This window comes from Bicyclus anynana, chromosome 17, assembly GCF_947172395.1.
Source record: "Bicyclus anynana chromosome 17, ilBicAnyn1.1, whole genome shotgun sequence".
Classification (NCBI taxonomy): domain Eukaryota; kingdom Metazoa; phylum Arthropoda; class Insecta; order Lepidoptera; family Nymphalidae; genus Bicyclus; species Bicyclus anynana.
In genome coordinates this window covers 2,891,044-2,907,618 of record NC_069099.1, presented here as the reverse complement: position 1 = coordinate 2,907,618, position 16,575 = coordinate 2,891,044, and the positions used below count along the sequence as shown (strand labels likewise).

At 40.6% G+C, this 16,575-nt stretch overlaps 1 protein-coding gene across 2 annotated transcripts in view; it reads right to left on the bottom strand.

Annotated features, from left to right (window-relative positions):
- Window positions 1-16,575, bottom strand: part of LOC112046808 (recQ-like DNA helicase Blm) — a 33,437-nt gene that overhangs the window by 11,222 nt on the left and 5,640 nt on the right. For both annotated transcript variants that reach the window (XM_024083610.2, XM_052886652.1), the window contains 12 exons: window positions 15,717-16,506; window positions 14,026-14,166; window positions 12,652-12,810; window positions 11,246-11,401; window positions 6,589-6,701; window positions 5,952-6,130; window positions 5,024-5,189; window positions 4,326-4,450; window positions 3,315-3,474; window positions 2,761-2,953; window positions 1,664-1,860; window positions 376-527 (listed from right to left, as the gene is read on the bottom strand). In XM_024083610.2, coding sequence (XP_023939378.2) covers window positions 376-527; window positions 1,664-1,860; window positions 2,761-2,953; window positions 3,315-3,474; window positions 4,326-4,450; window positions 5,024-5,189; window positions 5,952-6,130; window positions 6,589-6,701; window positions 11,246-11,401; window positions 12,652-12,810; window positions 14,026-14,166; window positions 15,717-16,506 — 2,531 coding nt within the window. The remainder of the gene's footprint in view (window positions 1-375; window positions 528-1,663; window positions 1,861-2,760; window positions 2,954-3,314; window positions 3,475-4,325; window positions 4,451-5,023; window positions 5,190-5,951; window positions 6,131-6,588; window positions 6,702-11,245; window positions 11,402-12,651; window positions 12,811-14,025; window positions 14,167-15,716; window positions 16,507-16,575) is intronic.

Sequence of the window (16,575 nt, the reverse complement as noted above, 5' to 3'; positions counted from 1 at the left end):
CATACAATATTATAATATACAATTGATGACAACATTACAATATAAGTAGTTTTACTTCCTGTGTGAAGGTGGAAGCTGCTCCAACGGCCTCCAAGCATCTTTATCATTAAGGAACTCGTCAATGATGTAGTAACCTCGACTAAGCAAATGTTTTTAACACATTGCTTAAAGCTATGCATTGGCAGGTCCATCACAGTCTTGGCGGTCATAATATGTTTCTCACACACACACACATACACACACACACACACACACACACACACTCACATGCACGCACGCACGCACGCACGCACGCACGCACGCACGTAAGCACGCGCACGCACGCACACACACACACGCACGCACGCACTGACACACACGCACGCACACACTCACCGGCCGTGCAGCGGAGTGTTGCGCAGCTCGGCGAGGCGCTGCACGTTGGAGCCGCGCAGCGCCTCCGCGACGTGCAGCAGCGTGTAGGACGCGCGGCCCGCCTCGCGGATGGCGCGCACGATCACCTTGCAGTCGTCCGTCACGTCCACTGGCTGTTGTCACGACACAAACGTTTTATTATTCGATTTTGGTACTTGAATCCCACTTCTGATCTTTTTATTTTAAACAAGTTGGCTTTCAGCTGCTATCTCGTCTAAATGATAATCGTTTAAGATGTTACCTGGTGAACTTAAAATAAGTGCAAACTTTTACCTTTTTTAACCCCCAACCCAAATCTTTAACTGGTTTCTACATGGTAATATACAAGTATTTGGAACAGCACGGGACACAGTTGGGATTTGAAGCACCTGACTATAAAGTCAATCATTAGAAATGTATTTCCAACTGCTCCAGGCAAATAAAGGCATTTATTCATTTATTTATTCAAGTTACATTTCCATTATAATATTTAACACATGTCATAGATAAAATGTCAACCCTAGACATTTTAACCTCAACCAAAACAAATCAACCTTAGACAACAAATGGAACCCTAGTAACTTTAAAGTAAGGAAATGTTGTAACTTTAAAGTACAAGTAAATTAACTTAGCATAAGTAGAGAGGCGGATTTATTGATTTTCGGTCAAAAAGTCATTTATTTTGTAATATACTTTTCAAGCAAAAAGTTTTTTAATGTTGTTAAAAACTCATTAATGTTTTCTTTTTCCTTAATGCTTCGCGGTAATTTATTACATATTTTATGCACATTTTGTGCGGGCCAGTACTGTGCATTTTTAAATTTGACTTCGGCTGTACTAAGTTCAACTGACGCGCGCTCCTTAGTTTATTTTTTCGTGGCATGTCATTCAATTTTTGAAAAAATTAAAAGATATATAGACTTGGTAGGGTAAGAACTTTTAATGTTTTTTTTTACATTTTTTATGATGCAAATATTTTTTTTTTGTAGGGTAAATAGTTAGTAAGTTATGGTAGTGCATCTGAGCTACCACCCCATAGGCATTCGCGTAGCAACACTGTTTTTTTTTTTATGATTGTGTAAGTGCCGTACCACCGTGGGGGTTTGGGCGAGCGCAGAAGCATCGCCTGATGGGGCCCGAAGGCAGAAGCAGAGTAGATGGGCGGAACGACTCTCCAAGGGCGTCTCCTCTGAGACTCGGCTCGGCTTAGAGGGCCGTTCGGGAAGGGTGTTTTGACCGGGCGCCCCCGTAGCAACACTGTGCTGCTCACCTTGTAGTCGTGGTCGTTGAGGCAGCTGTCGCAGGCGGAGAGGCGGTTGGCGGCGCACTGCTGCTTGGAGAAGCGCTCGCCCAGGTAGGCCAGCACTTGCGCGCGCCGGCACTCGGTCACGCTCTCGCACACCTCCACCATCCGCAGCAGGTTCTCCTCGTGCACGCGCCGCGCGTCCGCGGTCGTGTTCCGCTCCACTGGCGACACATTCACAAATGCTACGTTCCACTTAGCGATCACGACAGTTTGTACCGTTCCACTCGTTTGTGTTGCAATCATAAGCGCAAGTGGAATGGATTCGAGCTGATTTAAATAACAAAATAGCGAACTTAAAAAAGCAATTGTGTTTCTATTTTAAGCTTATATCTAAAAACACTATAACATATTGACAGACCACGACTGTGGTCGTCGTGTGAAACGGCTACAGCAGGATTTTGATCGTTCGCTTAGTGGAATACAGCCTATAACTAAAAATCACACTAATGTACATAAAGGCGAAAGTTCGTGTGTGTGTATGTTCGTTCCTCCTTTGCGCTGCGACTACTGAAGCGATTTAGCAGAAATTTGAAATGGAAATTGATTTTATTCTGTATTAACACATGCTTATGTATACTTTTCATGCCAGATCACCGGGTTTCACAATCCTTGGTCCCGCGGGATTTGTAAAAACTGAATTGACGGCCTCCGTAGCGCAGTTGTATGCGCGGTGGATTTAATGACGGAGGTCCTGGGTTCGATCCCCGGCTGGGCCGATTGAAGTTTACTTAATTGGTCCAGGTCTAGCTGGTGGGAGGCTTCGGCCGTGGCTAGTTACCACCGTACCGACAAAGACGTACCGCCAAGCGATTTAGCGTTCCGGTACGATGTCTTGTAGAAACCGATAGGAGCGTGGATTTTCATCCTCCTCCTAACAAGTTAGCCCGCTTCCATCTTAGATTACATCATCACTTACCATCAGGTGAGATTGTAGTCAAGGGCTAACTTGTAAAGAATAAAAAAAAAAGAATTCCACGCGGACGAAGTTGCGGGCGTTCGCTAGTGCAAAATCACGCCGTGTGTTAACTATCAGCGCCATCTATCGGCACCCAATGACTCACTGTCCAGCAGGCGGCGGTAGCGCACCACGTCGCTGTAGCTGTAGTAGAGCAGGCAGCTGGCGAGCTCGCCGTCCCGCCCCGCGCGCCCCGCCTCCTGGTAGTAGCCCTCCACCGACTTGGGCAGGCTGTGGTGGATCACGTAGCGCACGTCCGCCTTGTCCACTCCCATGCCGAAGGCGATCGTCGCACAGATCTGGGGACACCCTTGACGTGAGATAACCTAATCCTACCGACTGCGCCAAAATTCCTTTCATATAAAAAAAATATTTCAAGTAGGCTCCAGGAAAATAAACAGAAATTCCAGGAAAATAAGCAGAAATAACTCTTGATCAATATTTCTTTAAAGAAATAGAATAAAATTTATATACAATCGTTTAAACCTATTCTGCTATAGGAAATGTAATAATATAAATAATATTTATAAAAAAAATAGTATTTATTCAAGCAACGAAAATGAAAATAATTGTGAAATTCGAGCCGAATCTCTTTATCCGGCTCGAAGGACCACTATTATAAACATAATCGATATGAAGCAAGATGTCGATATAGCAGACCACTTTGTACCGGTCCGCCAGCCAGCCCGTCTGCACTTCCTCGCGCTTCTTGTCGGCCAACCCGGCGTGGTAGGCCGCCGCTTGCACGCCGACCTTGCGCAGGTCCAAGGCAAGGCTCTCACACTCCTTGCGAGACAGACAGTACACGATGCCGGACTCCCTGAAAGTAGACACCATCATCAGGTACTTCGCCAGGGGAGTACAACGCAACCGAAAGCCGAGAGAGAGTAGACATTACACCCACAACACGTTTATAAATTATTATGCCGTTGATATTTTTTTTTATCTGCACGTATCCCGTTTGTGATGTCTCAACGTCTTTTTATTTTTTAATTTATAACTGGGTTTGGTTTCATCTGAACTCCTGAAAGTCTCAAAAGGGTGCGTCGTGACTAGACGTCCAAGAAACGATGATAATTATCATTAAGTAACCGAAGCCCCGCGGTTTTACCAGCTTAGTTCCCGTTCCCATGAGAATACGGGGATAAATATATGTGTAATGTGACACTCACAAATAACGTGGTAATATAATTTTCTAAAAAATAAAATGAAAAATAAATAGATCCAGAGATTACCTTCTACAACAGCACAAACTTCTCGACTACCTCTTTATGATATTCGTGTAAATTATTGTTAATAAATAATTGAACAAACACAAGCTACACAACGACTTCGCCGGCGAAAACGAGATCTCCGATTTTCCACGGTCACGATGGCTTCAGGACTATACTCTGGCCAAAACCACCTTTCCGAATGGACCTTCCTCTAAGCCGAAGTCAGAGTTTCAAAAGTGACACCCTTAGAGAGTCGTTCCGCCCATCTCTTGTGCTTCTGCCTTCGAGCCCCATCAGACGATGTATCTGCGCTCGCCCAAAACCCCCGGTGACGCCGTTGAGGTCTCATTAAGGACCCTACGGCACTTACAAAATGAGAAAAATAAGGTACGTTATAGACCATGTTGAACATTACTTCGCTACCGCTTTAGGAACCGCTAAAATGAAATATGTGTACCTGAAAAACTTCTGCTTTATAATATTAGCCACGTCTTGGTTAATGCTCCTCGGCTTTTTCTCCAGTATCCGGTACGCGAGGTTGGGTCGGTTGAAACTGCAGAGGAACCATTTGCAATTCCGCATCTGAACAAGTATACAATTTTAATAGAAGTCAGTCAGTGGTGCTGCGGATTAGTTCATGGGTTCGATTCCCAAGTCAGGCATTGAAAAATTAAGGTACTCAGTTTGCGATAAATTATTATCATTATCAGTGTTTGGAAGTTGGTGGTGTTACATCACAATGCCCCAGAGAGCACCTTCATCACTCCGTGCGCGTTGGGTCTACAGATGACCTAACCCTTATTTTAGAGACGTCTTAAACATAACTCCGACTATAAGTAGGTCATTAAAAGGACGATAAGGATTTTTTTTTATTTAATTAAGTTATATATAAAATTAAAAATATTTGACATATCTTTTAAATATGACAAACAGTCCCGTTCCCCTTCAATTATTCGGAAAAACTGTTGAGTGCGACAATAGCCCAGCGGGCGAGAATCAGTCCTATGATTTCTCGGCTTGAGCCTTTTTGCTTTATACTCGTATCCATTAAGGGTTCAAGGAAGGATAAGTGTTTTTATTTCTCATGGGAAAATGACACTGGCAAATGTGGTCGTATGCCATTGTATAAATTGTCCCCTGCGTATAAATGCGTACCTTGAGCTGATGCTGTATGTCCAGCCGCACTCGGGGCGTGGCCGTGGCGGTGAGGGCCATGAGCGTGGCGCGCGGGAAGCGGTCGCGCAGCATGTGCAGCCGCTTGTAGTCGGGCCGGAAGTCGTGGCCCCATTGCGACACGCAATGCGCCTCGTCTACTACGAACCTGCACAACCATATTTAACTCAGGATGAGTCACCAATACTAGCGACATGACATATCATAACAAAAATAACTAAAAAAAAAAATACGATTTGTCACGGTTTGCCATAAATAATACCTTCCGTAAAGACTTTATTCTCCCACAATATTATCAGCTTTCGAAAAGTTCTCTCTTATCAGAGACAGACATCCTAAGATGTCCGTTACGATCCTGACGACGACATAACAACAGATAACGCAACTTCAACTACACACCCGTCTATATAGTGTATTCGCTGGCTGTAACAAGGTTCCCCTTTTCTTGACCCTTCTACGGTCACAAGGACGTCAGAACGAAGGCCAAGACCCTACTAGAATGACTCTTTAAGCCGAGATCCGAATCTGTCACCTGTGAGATTCGGACTTAAAGGACTCTCGTCATCTGGAATTTGAAAGAGGCGTTGTTTTTCCCTGGGATGACGCACACTTGTTTTGATTGGCTAGGAGTAGCGCTCACCTCGCTGCCTTAACCCTAGAGAAAAGCGTGTCCCGCATATCCTGGGAATTGGGCGAGCCGCTGATTTCCGGCGTGACGCACAGCTGCCTGATGAGCACCTCATAAAGCAGTATGCACAGCTTGAGGTAGACCTCGTCCGCGTCCGCAAGGCTCATTTTGTTTGATTGGCCAGTGGCGCTCACCTCGCTATCTTATCCCTGGAGTAAAGCGTGTTCTGGAACTCATCTGCGTCGACCAGGCTCATTTTGATTGGCCAAAAGTCACGCTCACCTCGCAATCTTATCCCTGGAGTAAAGCGTGTCCAGCATATCCTGGAACTTGGGCGAGCCGCTGATCTTCTCCGGGGTGACATACAGCAGTTTGATGAGCGGCTCCTTCATGCACAGCTTGTGGTAGACCTCGTCCGCGTCGGCCAGGCTCATGCTGCCGGAGAGATGGGCGGCTGGTATCTGATTTTAGGAAACACCAATTCACGCTATTCACATATTACATACATCGTTACAGCTACAAGAATAGCAAAATATGTTACATAGAGAGAACTGTGGTGTCATTTTGAAGTCTCCCTACGAAGTAAAAGTAATAACACATTTATTAGAAGATAGGAAATGGGAATTCACATTCGACGCAAGTAATCTTATTTAAGAAAAAATATTAACAAATCAATATCCTCAGTAAGCCTACATCAATGCAACGACATTTCACAAAACGAGAAAAAAGACATACTGTCGACCAATACTCAAAATATCGCTCTCTTTCGTCCCAATGCAACTGAATGTCCAATTGCACCGTTATTTGACGACATTATAGTCTCTCTCTCGTCTAGAGATATGTCATGGCGTGCATCTTAGACATACAGATGTCCTCTGAGGTTACAGATGTTCATGTTCTAAGAGCTAAAGATACTCACGTCGAGGGACAGCAGTTTGTTGACCTGGTCCAGGATGAGCGACTTGAGCGGCGAGATGACGATGGTGACGCCGGGCGTCAGCAGCGCGGGCAGCTGGTAGCAGAGCGACTTGCCTGCGCACAAGTTTTGTTATATTAAAAGCCTTTAACTTCAAACAACTATGACTAGAATTGCGACCGCACTGGAAAGCGCAGTGTTGGTCGAGGTGGAGGTGGATGCAGGCGACTTACGGTGGAATTCATAGTCGTAGTAGGGGGCCCCTAAGGGGATTATTCAGCCGCTATGTGTCGAATTCAACCCCTACGCGTTTCATAGACAAAAGAAACCCCTCATTTGACAGGAGCTGGCGGCTGACTGCTGAATTACCGATATTTGTCAGCCAAACCATCCCCTGGCATTTTTTTTTGTTGTTATTCGTGATTTATTTATTAGAAAGTGGACGTTCGGATCGTTATAAGTGAAGTTATAAACAGCGAGTTATATCAGTGCCCAAGATATATATTCGCAATTGCGTAAACCCAGTATAATACTATGGCGATATGGAATGTACGAAAGATTCTCATATTAGGCATAATATGCCTCTGTTTGATGAAGAATGAACACAGAAGACCAAGAGAGGAATACCAATACCGCTAGTATTATACATTCTAGCAGCACTTCGATTCTATGAAACGGGATGTTATCAGGTACGTACCTTTGTTCATTATCAATAATTTTTTGTTCATGAAGACGCCGCGCGGTTTCACCCTGTGTGGTTCCCATTTCCGTAAGAATATGGGGATAAAATATAGCCTATAGAGCTCGGGGATAGTGTAGCTTCCCAACAGTGAAAGATTTTTTTAAATTGGTTCAGTAGTTCCAGAGCCTATTCAAAACATACAAACAAACAAATCTTTCCTGTTTCTATTATTAGTAAAGATAAATTAGGAGTAGATATAAAACCAATTAGCCCAGTGGGTATGACCCCTGCCTTTGATTATGATGGTGTAGGTTCCCAACAGTGATAGAATCTTTCAAATCAGTTCAGTAGTTACAGATCCTATTCAAAACAAACAAACAAATTTTTCCTGTTTATAATATTAGTATAGATAAATTAGGAGTAGGTCAAAATCCATATAGCCCAGTAGATATGCCTCTGCCTTCTATTCGGAGGGTGTAGGTTCAAATGCTGTCTGAAACTTGCACCTCCAAATCATTTCAGTTATGTGCATTTTATGAATTTAAATGCATATTACATGTCTCATACGGTGAAGGAAAAACATTGTCTCTACATGTGTGAAGTCTGCCAATTCACATTGGGCCAGCGTGGTGGACCTTATCCCTCTCATTCTGAGAGGAGACTCATGCTTAACATACTCATGATGAATTTAATTAGTTTGTTTGTTTGTAATCTAACCTATATAAATGTTAGGTATACCTATCTAGTTTCGATTTAGGAAATATATAACCTACATAAATGTAACTAACATAATGTTTATTTTCAGACTGTACGTGCAGTCCATCAAGCATTCTATGAAATAACATAAATGCCAAAAGTCAAGCTGTATTGATGTCACACATAGGTATACATGTAAACAACCCCGGAGGACCCTATACACTGATTTAAAGAAACCGGCTATCATGGCAGGAAATAGCAGTGATGAGCTCTGAGAATACTGTTTTACCAAGAATACTGAGAATACTTTGGTCCTTGAAAATCCGAGTTTTCAGATCACAGTAATTGGAAGACCCACATATCTTGAAAAGTCAGCAGCATTTAATATCAAGGTAGTAGGAGTGAGTGCAGTATGTTGTAAGGTGGTCACTCACTCTGAAGTCCATAACAATAGAAAATGTATACAAATCTTAATTGAATGAAATTTATTTTCACATCTTTAATAAAGATAATTATTAAATGTTTACTTCTGCATTTTTCATTTAAGTCTGGCCCTATAAAAATATACAATAATAACAATAAGATAAATGTAAATTATGTATTTATTGTTGTTATTAATTAAACTTTGTATCAAAAGGATATAGGTTTGATTTTAGAATTGCAATAAGTACTGTGTGGTTCATTATTATCAGCCCATTACCGGGCCAAGCCTACCTCCTAAATATATAATATTATGTGATCTAAAGCTTTGTGAAATGCAATTTTACCACTATTCCTAAGGATAAGCTACACTTATATTTATTTACTGCACTTACTATAAATTGTAAGAAAATACAGCATAATAGTACCTTCTTGTAATTATTTCAGGTAATTATAGGTGGTTTTGAGTAAAATAAACAAATTTCCTCTTACAATATTTTTTTATTTCAAGTTTTTTTATTCCACATTACAAAAGTATGAAATATCAAACTACTTATATAGAAAATAGTACGCTTGGGATTTCTCTGCGTGATCGTTTCACAAATGAGGAGATCCGCAGACAAACCAAAGTCACTGACATAGGTAGCACAGCGAGTCGTGAAACTGAAGTGGCAATGGGCAGGCCACATAGTTCGAAGAGCCGATGAAATCGCAGTGTTGGTCGAACCCCCACTCGGTGGACCGAGGGCATCAAGCGGGTTGCAGGGAGCCGCTGGACGCTGGCGGCTCGAGACCGTTGTGTTTGAAAGTCCATGCAAGACGGCTATGTCCAGCAGTGGACGTCCATCGGCTGATAATTTTGTATATGATCATGTTCGTCCACATAACTTCAATATTTTTCTAACAACTCCTTCTTGTGAGAAAGAAACTTTTTGATAAAATTGATCTATTGTACACTTGAACAAATTAAATTTTACTACGATAAATAAAAACAAAAAGTAAATGAAAATATTAGAAACTCAATTATTTTGTAAAATGTCAAAGAATTAACAAAATACGTCTCTCTGTGGTTGTGTCACAGAATTTTCAAAGATCTAATGTAAAATCATAGACAACATTTGCTTGAAACTCCAGTCACCTAGGGGCTCTCCAGTAGTTTGTTTATGAAATGCAATGAAGGATGATTCAATAGTCAGCCCCTGGGTGAATACTGAATATTGGTTTGTGGGGGATTGTTCACTTCACGACTATGAATTCCAGGGTTAATAATTATGTTCTGCAGTGGACGCCCATCGGCTGATGTACTGATTTAACTTCATTGGTATGGATAGGTTACATTTGTCTTAATGTGTACTTAATAAAATGTAAATCCATTAATTTCGCAATGAATATTTCACCCTTATTTCATCAATAACGTCTCGCAGCGAACTGAAGTGAGTCAAGTAATATAGCAAAGCGCTTCGTGTTCAAAATTCGGATCGCTTCGAGGCGTTTGGCGCAAGTACGTACAAAATCGAATACGATAGTGTTTTTTTATGTAGTACGACTTGCGCTTGACTACAATCAATGATGCGGCCTAAGACGAAACGCGCTTACCTAGCAGATACCTATTCACTCATGCCTTGAAGGTGCTCAAATTTAACGTGTCAAGAAACAGACGTCGAAAAGGCATTCTACATCTGAGCAGTTCTTATTAGTAACGTGTATAGCTGACGGATTTTGCGCCAATTCGAAGGACTCGAGGCGATCCGATGTTCGAACTTCAAGCACCTTACACACACTACACGGCTAACTTCGGGACTTCATCGAAGCGTCGAAGCGAGTAGTGTATTTTAGGTTGGATGCTCGCGACCTACACTAGCGTATCCAATTAACTTCGATCAATTTCGCGCTCAGACCAATCATAGAAGGACCTGTATCGCACTCATAGTCACGAACAAAATTGTCTGTAATTTTCTGAAGAAAACGAGCTTAGATTTTATATATATCTTATACTAAACAAGAAGTTTTTGCCCGGTTTTTACACAATTCAATTACACAAAAAGGTATTTTTACGGAGCTCTTTAACCGACGAACACGATTACAAATATTTAACATCGATAGTATAGAGACAGTTTTTATAATCGTATATCTAATACGATTACTATCGACTCTATATTATCGTTGATCATATACTTTGACAGAAAAGTAACGTCTAGCGATGTTGGCAGGTCCTATACAATAATTGGTCTGAGATTTCGCGAGTAGTGTGTTATGGGTATTAATCATTAATAACTCGGCTCCTTGTTGAGCACGAGACTCGTCTCAGAATGAGAGGGTTTAGGCTAATAGTCCACCACGCCACGCTGCCCCAATGCGGATTGGCAGACCTCACACACAGATAATTAAGAAAATTCTCAGATATGCAGGTTTCTTCACTATATTCTTCTTCGTCGTTTGAACCATAACCGAAAATTTCATACGAACCTACATCTCCCGAATCGAAGCAGAGCTCATATCCACTGGGTTATCACTTCTCTATTAAAGGTGTTGGACAGTGCAGTATAGACTCACCGCCTCCAGTGGGCATCAGCACGAAGCAGTCGTACCCCAGCAGCGTGGCATTGATCGCCTGCAGCTGGTTGGGCAGTGCAGTTAAAGTGCAGTATAGACTCACCGCCTCCAGTGGGCATCAGCACGAAGCAGTCGTAGCCCAGCAGCGTGGCATTGATCGCCTGCAGCTGGTTGGGCAGTGCAGTTAAAGTGCAGTATAGACTCACCGCCTCCAGTGGGCATCAGCACGAAGCAGTCGTAGCCCAGCAGCGTGGCATTGATCGCCTGCAGCTGGTTGGGCAGTGCAGTTAAAGTGCAGTATAGACTCACCGCCTCCAGTGGGCATCAGCACGAAGCAGTCGTAGCCCAGCAGCGTGGCATTGATCGCCTGCAGCTGGTTGGGGCGGAAGGACTTGAGCCCGAACTTCTCCTTGAACGTGTCCATCATCGGTACCGAGTGGGGGTAACTGTAGCCGTCGAATTCACCTGCGATTTAAATCAATACATCAATAAATATAAATAAAATTGAAATGTCTGTCTGTGATTTCAAAATAAAACGAAATTAAGGGACTTTCTAGTCGAAAAGTGCTACTACGCGGAAAATGACTACATGAATGATAAAGAAAACAAAAAATAAAATCGGTCTCCCTATCACTCACTCGACAAAAGGCTACGCCCAAACTGGGTATCCATTAACTTATTTATTATTATATTATATAATGTGTGTGGTATTATATAATAAAATGTAACTTGTATAATTATTATTATACTGTATAATTGCTTCATTATTAAAAAAAAATAACTGTTTTTTTCAAGTGCTTATTTTAAGCTTTTTAAGCTTTTTACACAATACTAAAACATTATAAAGCTTTTTTTAAATATATCTGTCATTCATATCTGTCTGTCTGTAATAAAAGATAAAAGATATAATATGTAAATGTTAACTATCCCTATAATAAAATGAAATGAAAATTTCTGATCGTCTGAACGAGATAATGTACCACGCAATTTGTAGGACATTGTGGCTGTTAAGTTGTCCAACTATTATTTTTTTTTTTTACTCTTTATTTGGTCTACCAACAGACATAAATACAATTATTAAACATAAATGCAAGGAGCAGAAAGATAAAATGCAAATCTATTTATAGGTAAACACCGCATGCAACTGTCTAAAACTAAAACTTTAAAATTTATTTACAATATTAATATTTTAAATCATGACTGGTGCGGAAATACACAATTTACTAATTTAATACAATTTAATTTCTATACCTTAAACAACTATACTAAACTATTAGGATACTTAATCTAAAATACAATATTAATAATTGATCAACACTATCAATAACGAGGTTATTAAAAGTTGTTACTAACCGGCTGTTTTTTTGTACTGTTGCTTAATTATAATAATAATAAATGGTTATACAACTTATCAGCCACAATGTCCTATAAATTGCGTGGTACATTATCTCGTTCTGACGTTCAGAAATTTTCATTTCTTTATAACTCAGCAGAATTAAGAATTTCCATAAATATAAAAGTTGATCATCTATAGTAATCAGTTGTAAAAAATGTTCTACGGATCCCGGACTAATATTATTGAGCATGTCAAGTACATGCTCAATAATATTAGTGCAAGGGGGGGGGGGGGGTTTAGTAATAACAGTACTGCAGTGAGATATTATTAAGTAGCTGTGATAATCTCATTGATCCAGTTATGAAGTAATAGTCCATGCCTGTGACGCCGTCGTTCTGCGTGCCGGCGTGGAAGTCGCCCATCCCGTCGTACTTGTTGTTCTCCACAACGGTCCGGTCGGCCAAGTTCACCTCCTCCGTCTCCTTGCTCAGGCTACTGATGTCGTCCTCGAAGTCTGCCGGGTTGTATTCAGGGAAACCTACAAAAAAATATTGAAAAACCCATCTTTTTATTGTATTCTACAGACGTTGTTGAGTCATAGATCACTAACCACTGTCTATATAGGCTACATTTAATAAAAACAATAAGAATTACAGTCAATCGACAGAACCACCAGGAATGTCATCTATTTAAAATAATTCGAAGTTCAATTTCCATACAAAATGTATTTTTCACAAACATGCTTGGAAATTAGAGCATTATTTTGAAAACCTTCTTCGAGATAAATCGAACTAGTATTACACGTAAAATAAACGAAAGCATTTTACCCGACCACCGACTTCCCATCAAAACTTTGAAATTCAGAATCACGCAGAAGAGACTATTAAACAACAAACTTTAACCTCGTTAGAATTATCTCAAACCAACATAAAATCCACTAACACACAAAGCACTTCGGAGAGCGTAGGTTCGAATCCGGTCCGGGGCCTCCTCCTCCTCCAACTTTTCAGTTGTGTGCATTTTAAGAAATTAAATATCACGTGTCTCAAACGGTGAAGGAAAAACATCGTGAGGAAACCCGCATACCTAAGCATTTTCTTAATTCTCTAGGTGCCTGCCAATCCTCATTTGGCCAGCGTGGTGGACTAAGGGCTAACCCCTCTCATTCTGAGAGGAGACTCATGCTTACAGTGAGCGGAATATGGGTATGGGTATGTCGGTGAATATTGATTTAATTTTCCCAAAAGTTGCACAAAATCAATATGATAAAATGTAGCCAATTAATTGCCAGTGCGTGTTGCCAGTGATGACCTATGGTTTCGAGACTTGGTCGCTTACTATGGGCGTCATAAGAAGGCTCAGAGTCACACAGCGGGCGATGGAACGACCTATGTTAGGAGTATCACTGCGTGATCGAATCAGAAATGAGGAGATCCGCAGAAGAACTAAAGTCACTGACACAGCTCAACGAGTGGCGAAGCTGAAGTGGCAATGGGCGGGGCGCATAGTTCGAAGAGCCGATGGACGTTGGGGTCCCAAAGTGCTGGAATGGCGACCCCGCACTAGTAAGCGCAGTGTTGGCCGACCCCCCACCAGGTGAACTGACGACATCAAGCGAGTCGCAGGGATTCGCTGGATGCCGGTGGCTCAGTGTCGTGATGTTTGGAAGTCCCTACAAAAGGCCTATGTCCTGCAGTGGACGTCCATCGATCCTGATATGATGATGATGATGAATGCATTGTAAACAATTTACCGTCGTCATCAACAAGTACGGGCGTGTCAGTCGAGTGGACTCGTTGCGCGCTCGTGCCGGGCACGCAGTCGTCGACGCCCTCGCGCGTTGCGGGGAAGATGTCCGTCTCGTCGTCCATATTTATGGGTATTTCGTAATTATCTACAACATTTATTTTTAAGTTATTGAGCGCAGCGACCGAATGCAGAAATTACGTAACGAAAATATATCTAACACCCAAGCCGTGCATCAAGTCAACACATTTCGACGTTGTCATGTCGACTCAACTGGACAAGTGGTGTGATACTAAGGGGCAAACTTATTAAACCAGAGTTCAATTCCATTTTAATTTTAAAATCAAATCCATTTTAATTTTTTTTCTAATTTATTTATTATTTTATTTTCATTATTTTCTAAAGAAAAAATAATACTGCATAAATAAAATAAATAAATTATTATAATTGCATAAGTTGATAAAAAATGCTAAAAAAGCTAATACCGCGGAAGTATTGTTTGGTATTATAGAGACTTTTGGCACCATACAATTCAATTTATTTTGAATTTGAATCATCTGTACCTAATATACGACGAGATTTTATATTATGAAATAGTATGGACTGTATCCAGAATACCCATTTATGTATCTCACTATAATCGTTTTGTTTATAGTGAGATATGACTATGATATGAATATATTTTATTATTTTGTACATAATTAAATATTTTCTTTTTTTATGATATTTGTGATTAATTTCTATTTCTCTATTACTTCTCTACACCCTAACCCTATATCTTTATTATTAGTTTTAACATTAGGTTGCCTGAATGAGATCGCTTGTCAGCGATAAGGCCGCCTATTGTGCATTCTGTAAATATTTTGTATCTATTGTATTGGTATGTTTGTGGTGTGCAATAAAGTGTATTTTAATTTCTTTGATATGAGTGCACAGTTGAGAGTAAAACTTGTGGTTTATATATTATATACTAGCGACCCGCCTCGGCTTCGCACGGGTGCAATGCTGATCGCGCTAGTTATAGGCACGCTATTTATAGGCACGCAATTTTTAAATCTGTAATATCTTCGAAAATATTCATTTAAATCTTAAGCTGTAAAGGGCTATATAGACGTATATTAAATCAACAACGTATTTAAGTCATTTAATTGGTTAAGAATTAATGTTGTATTGGTTAAAATCGCTTCGAAAATTAGCCATTTGTGAGATATCCATAAGAGATAGACATACACCATCGCGGAGTTTTCTGTAGACCTTTTCAATATACAATACTTAGTACATTATGTTGATAAATGTCGTACTAACTAAAAAAACTAAAAAGCGAAAAATAACATCATAATATGTTCTACCTGCTGATCAGTATGAAGGCGGTGCTTAGCCGGTGTTGTCTTAATTTAAGCCATTTCTGACAGGGCCACATGAAACAACACTGTCTGCAAAATCGAAATCTATAAGATATTCTCACATGGCTTGAATTAATACATCACCGGCTTAACACCGCCTTCATACTGATCAGCAGGTAGAACATATTATGATGTTATTTTTCGCTTTTTAGTTTAGTGGGTACGTTTTTAGGTTTTGAAGTCGGTTGTATTTTTTTTATTAAAATTTTTATATACTATGTAGTGATTTAAAGTGTGGTAAGGTGTGCGATGCCTAGTGTCGACGCAACTGCGGTTGTATCCATCGAAAACTTACCCAAATCCTCGCTATCTTCATTTGGACTGTTGTTCTGTACATCGTCTTTTGGGGATAGATCACTCATTGACGGTGCTTGGAAATTAACAGAACTGCTAGGCACCGGAGATACCTTCCTCGGTACTTCGGACTGCAAAGGCTGCAACCTTGCCGAAGCATTTTTCACTCTATCCAAAGTACTCGAAGGCACTGTAGAATCACTGGCGGTAGAATCGTCGATAGTTATACAAGAAGGTCTCTTGAAAACGAATTTTCCTTTGCTCTTTTTTATATCAGATACATCTGTTTCTGTATCAGAACGTAGCGGGGAATCTATGTTCTTCAAACTGTTGCAAGGCGAAAATGTATTATGGAAGGACAGTGATATGTTTTTGGTTGCACTCTCAGTGTAGATGGTTTTATTTTGCTCCGGTTTATTGAAGGACGATACATCTGGCGTGGACGTTTTACGGTCATTGAGTCTATCAACGTTGTTTGGAACTCTCACACTACATTTGGTATGGAAATCATCGTCATCTGACATAACTTGCGTACTCTGACTATCATCTATAACTATAGCATCTGTTGTATTATCCTTCTGATTATCGTTCGTTCTTGTAGCATGACTCCGTAAAAATAATCTCAGCTTAACCTTCAAATGGTTCATTTTGCTGTAAACGTTTTTGTCGTAGCCGGGAAACTTCTCTTTGATACAATTGGGTATTCTGTTGAAAGCGTCGCAAATTTTCTCTAATAACTCTATGTACATATTTCTACAATCGTCTATTTCTTCAGAAGAAAAATTTTCCTCCTAAAATAGATTATATTATAAGTTTTACCTCAAACAATATATGGTAATATTTCAATTAAAGAACGTTTA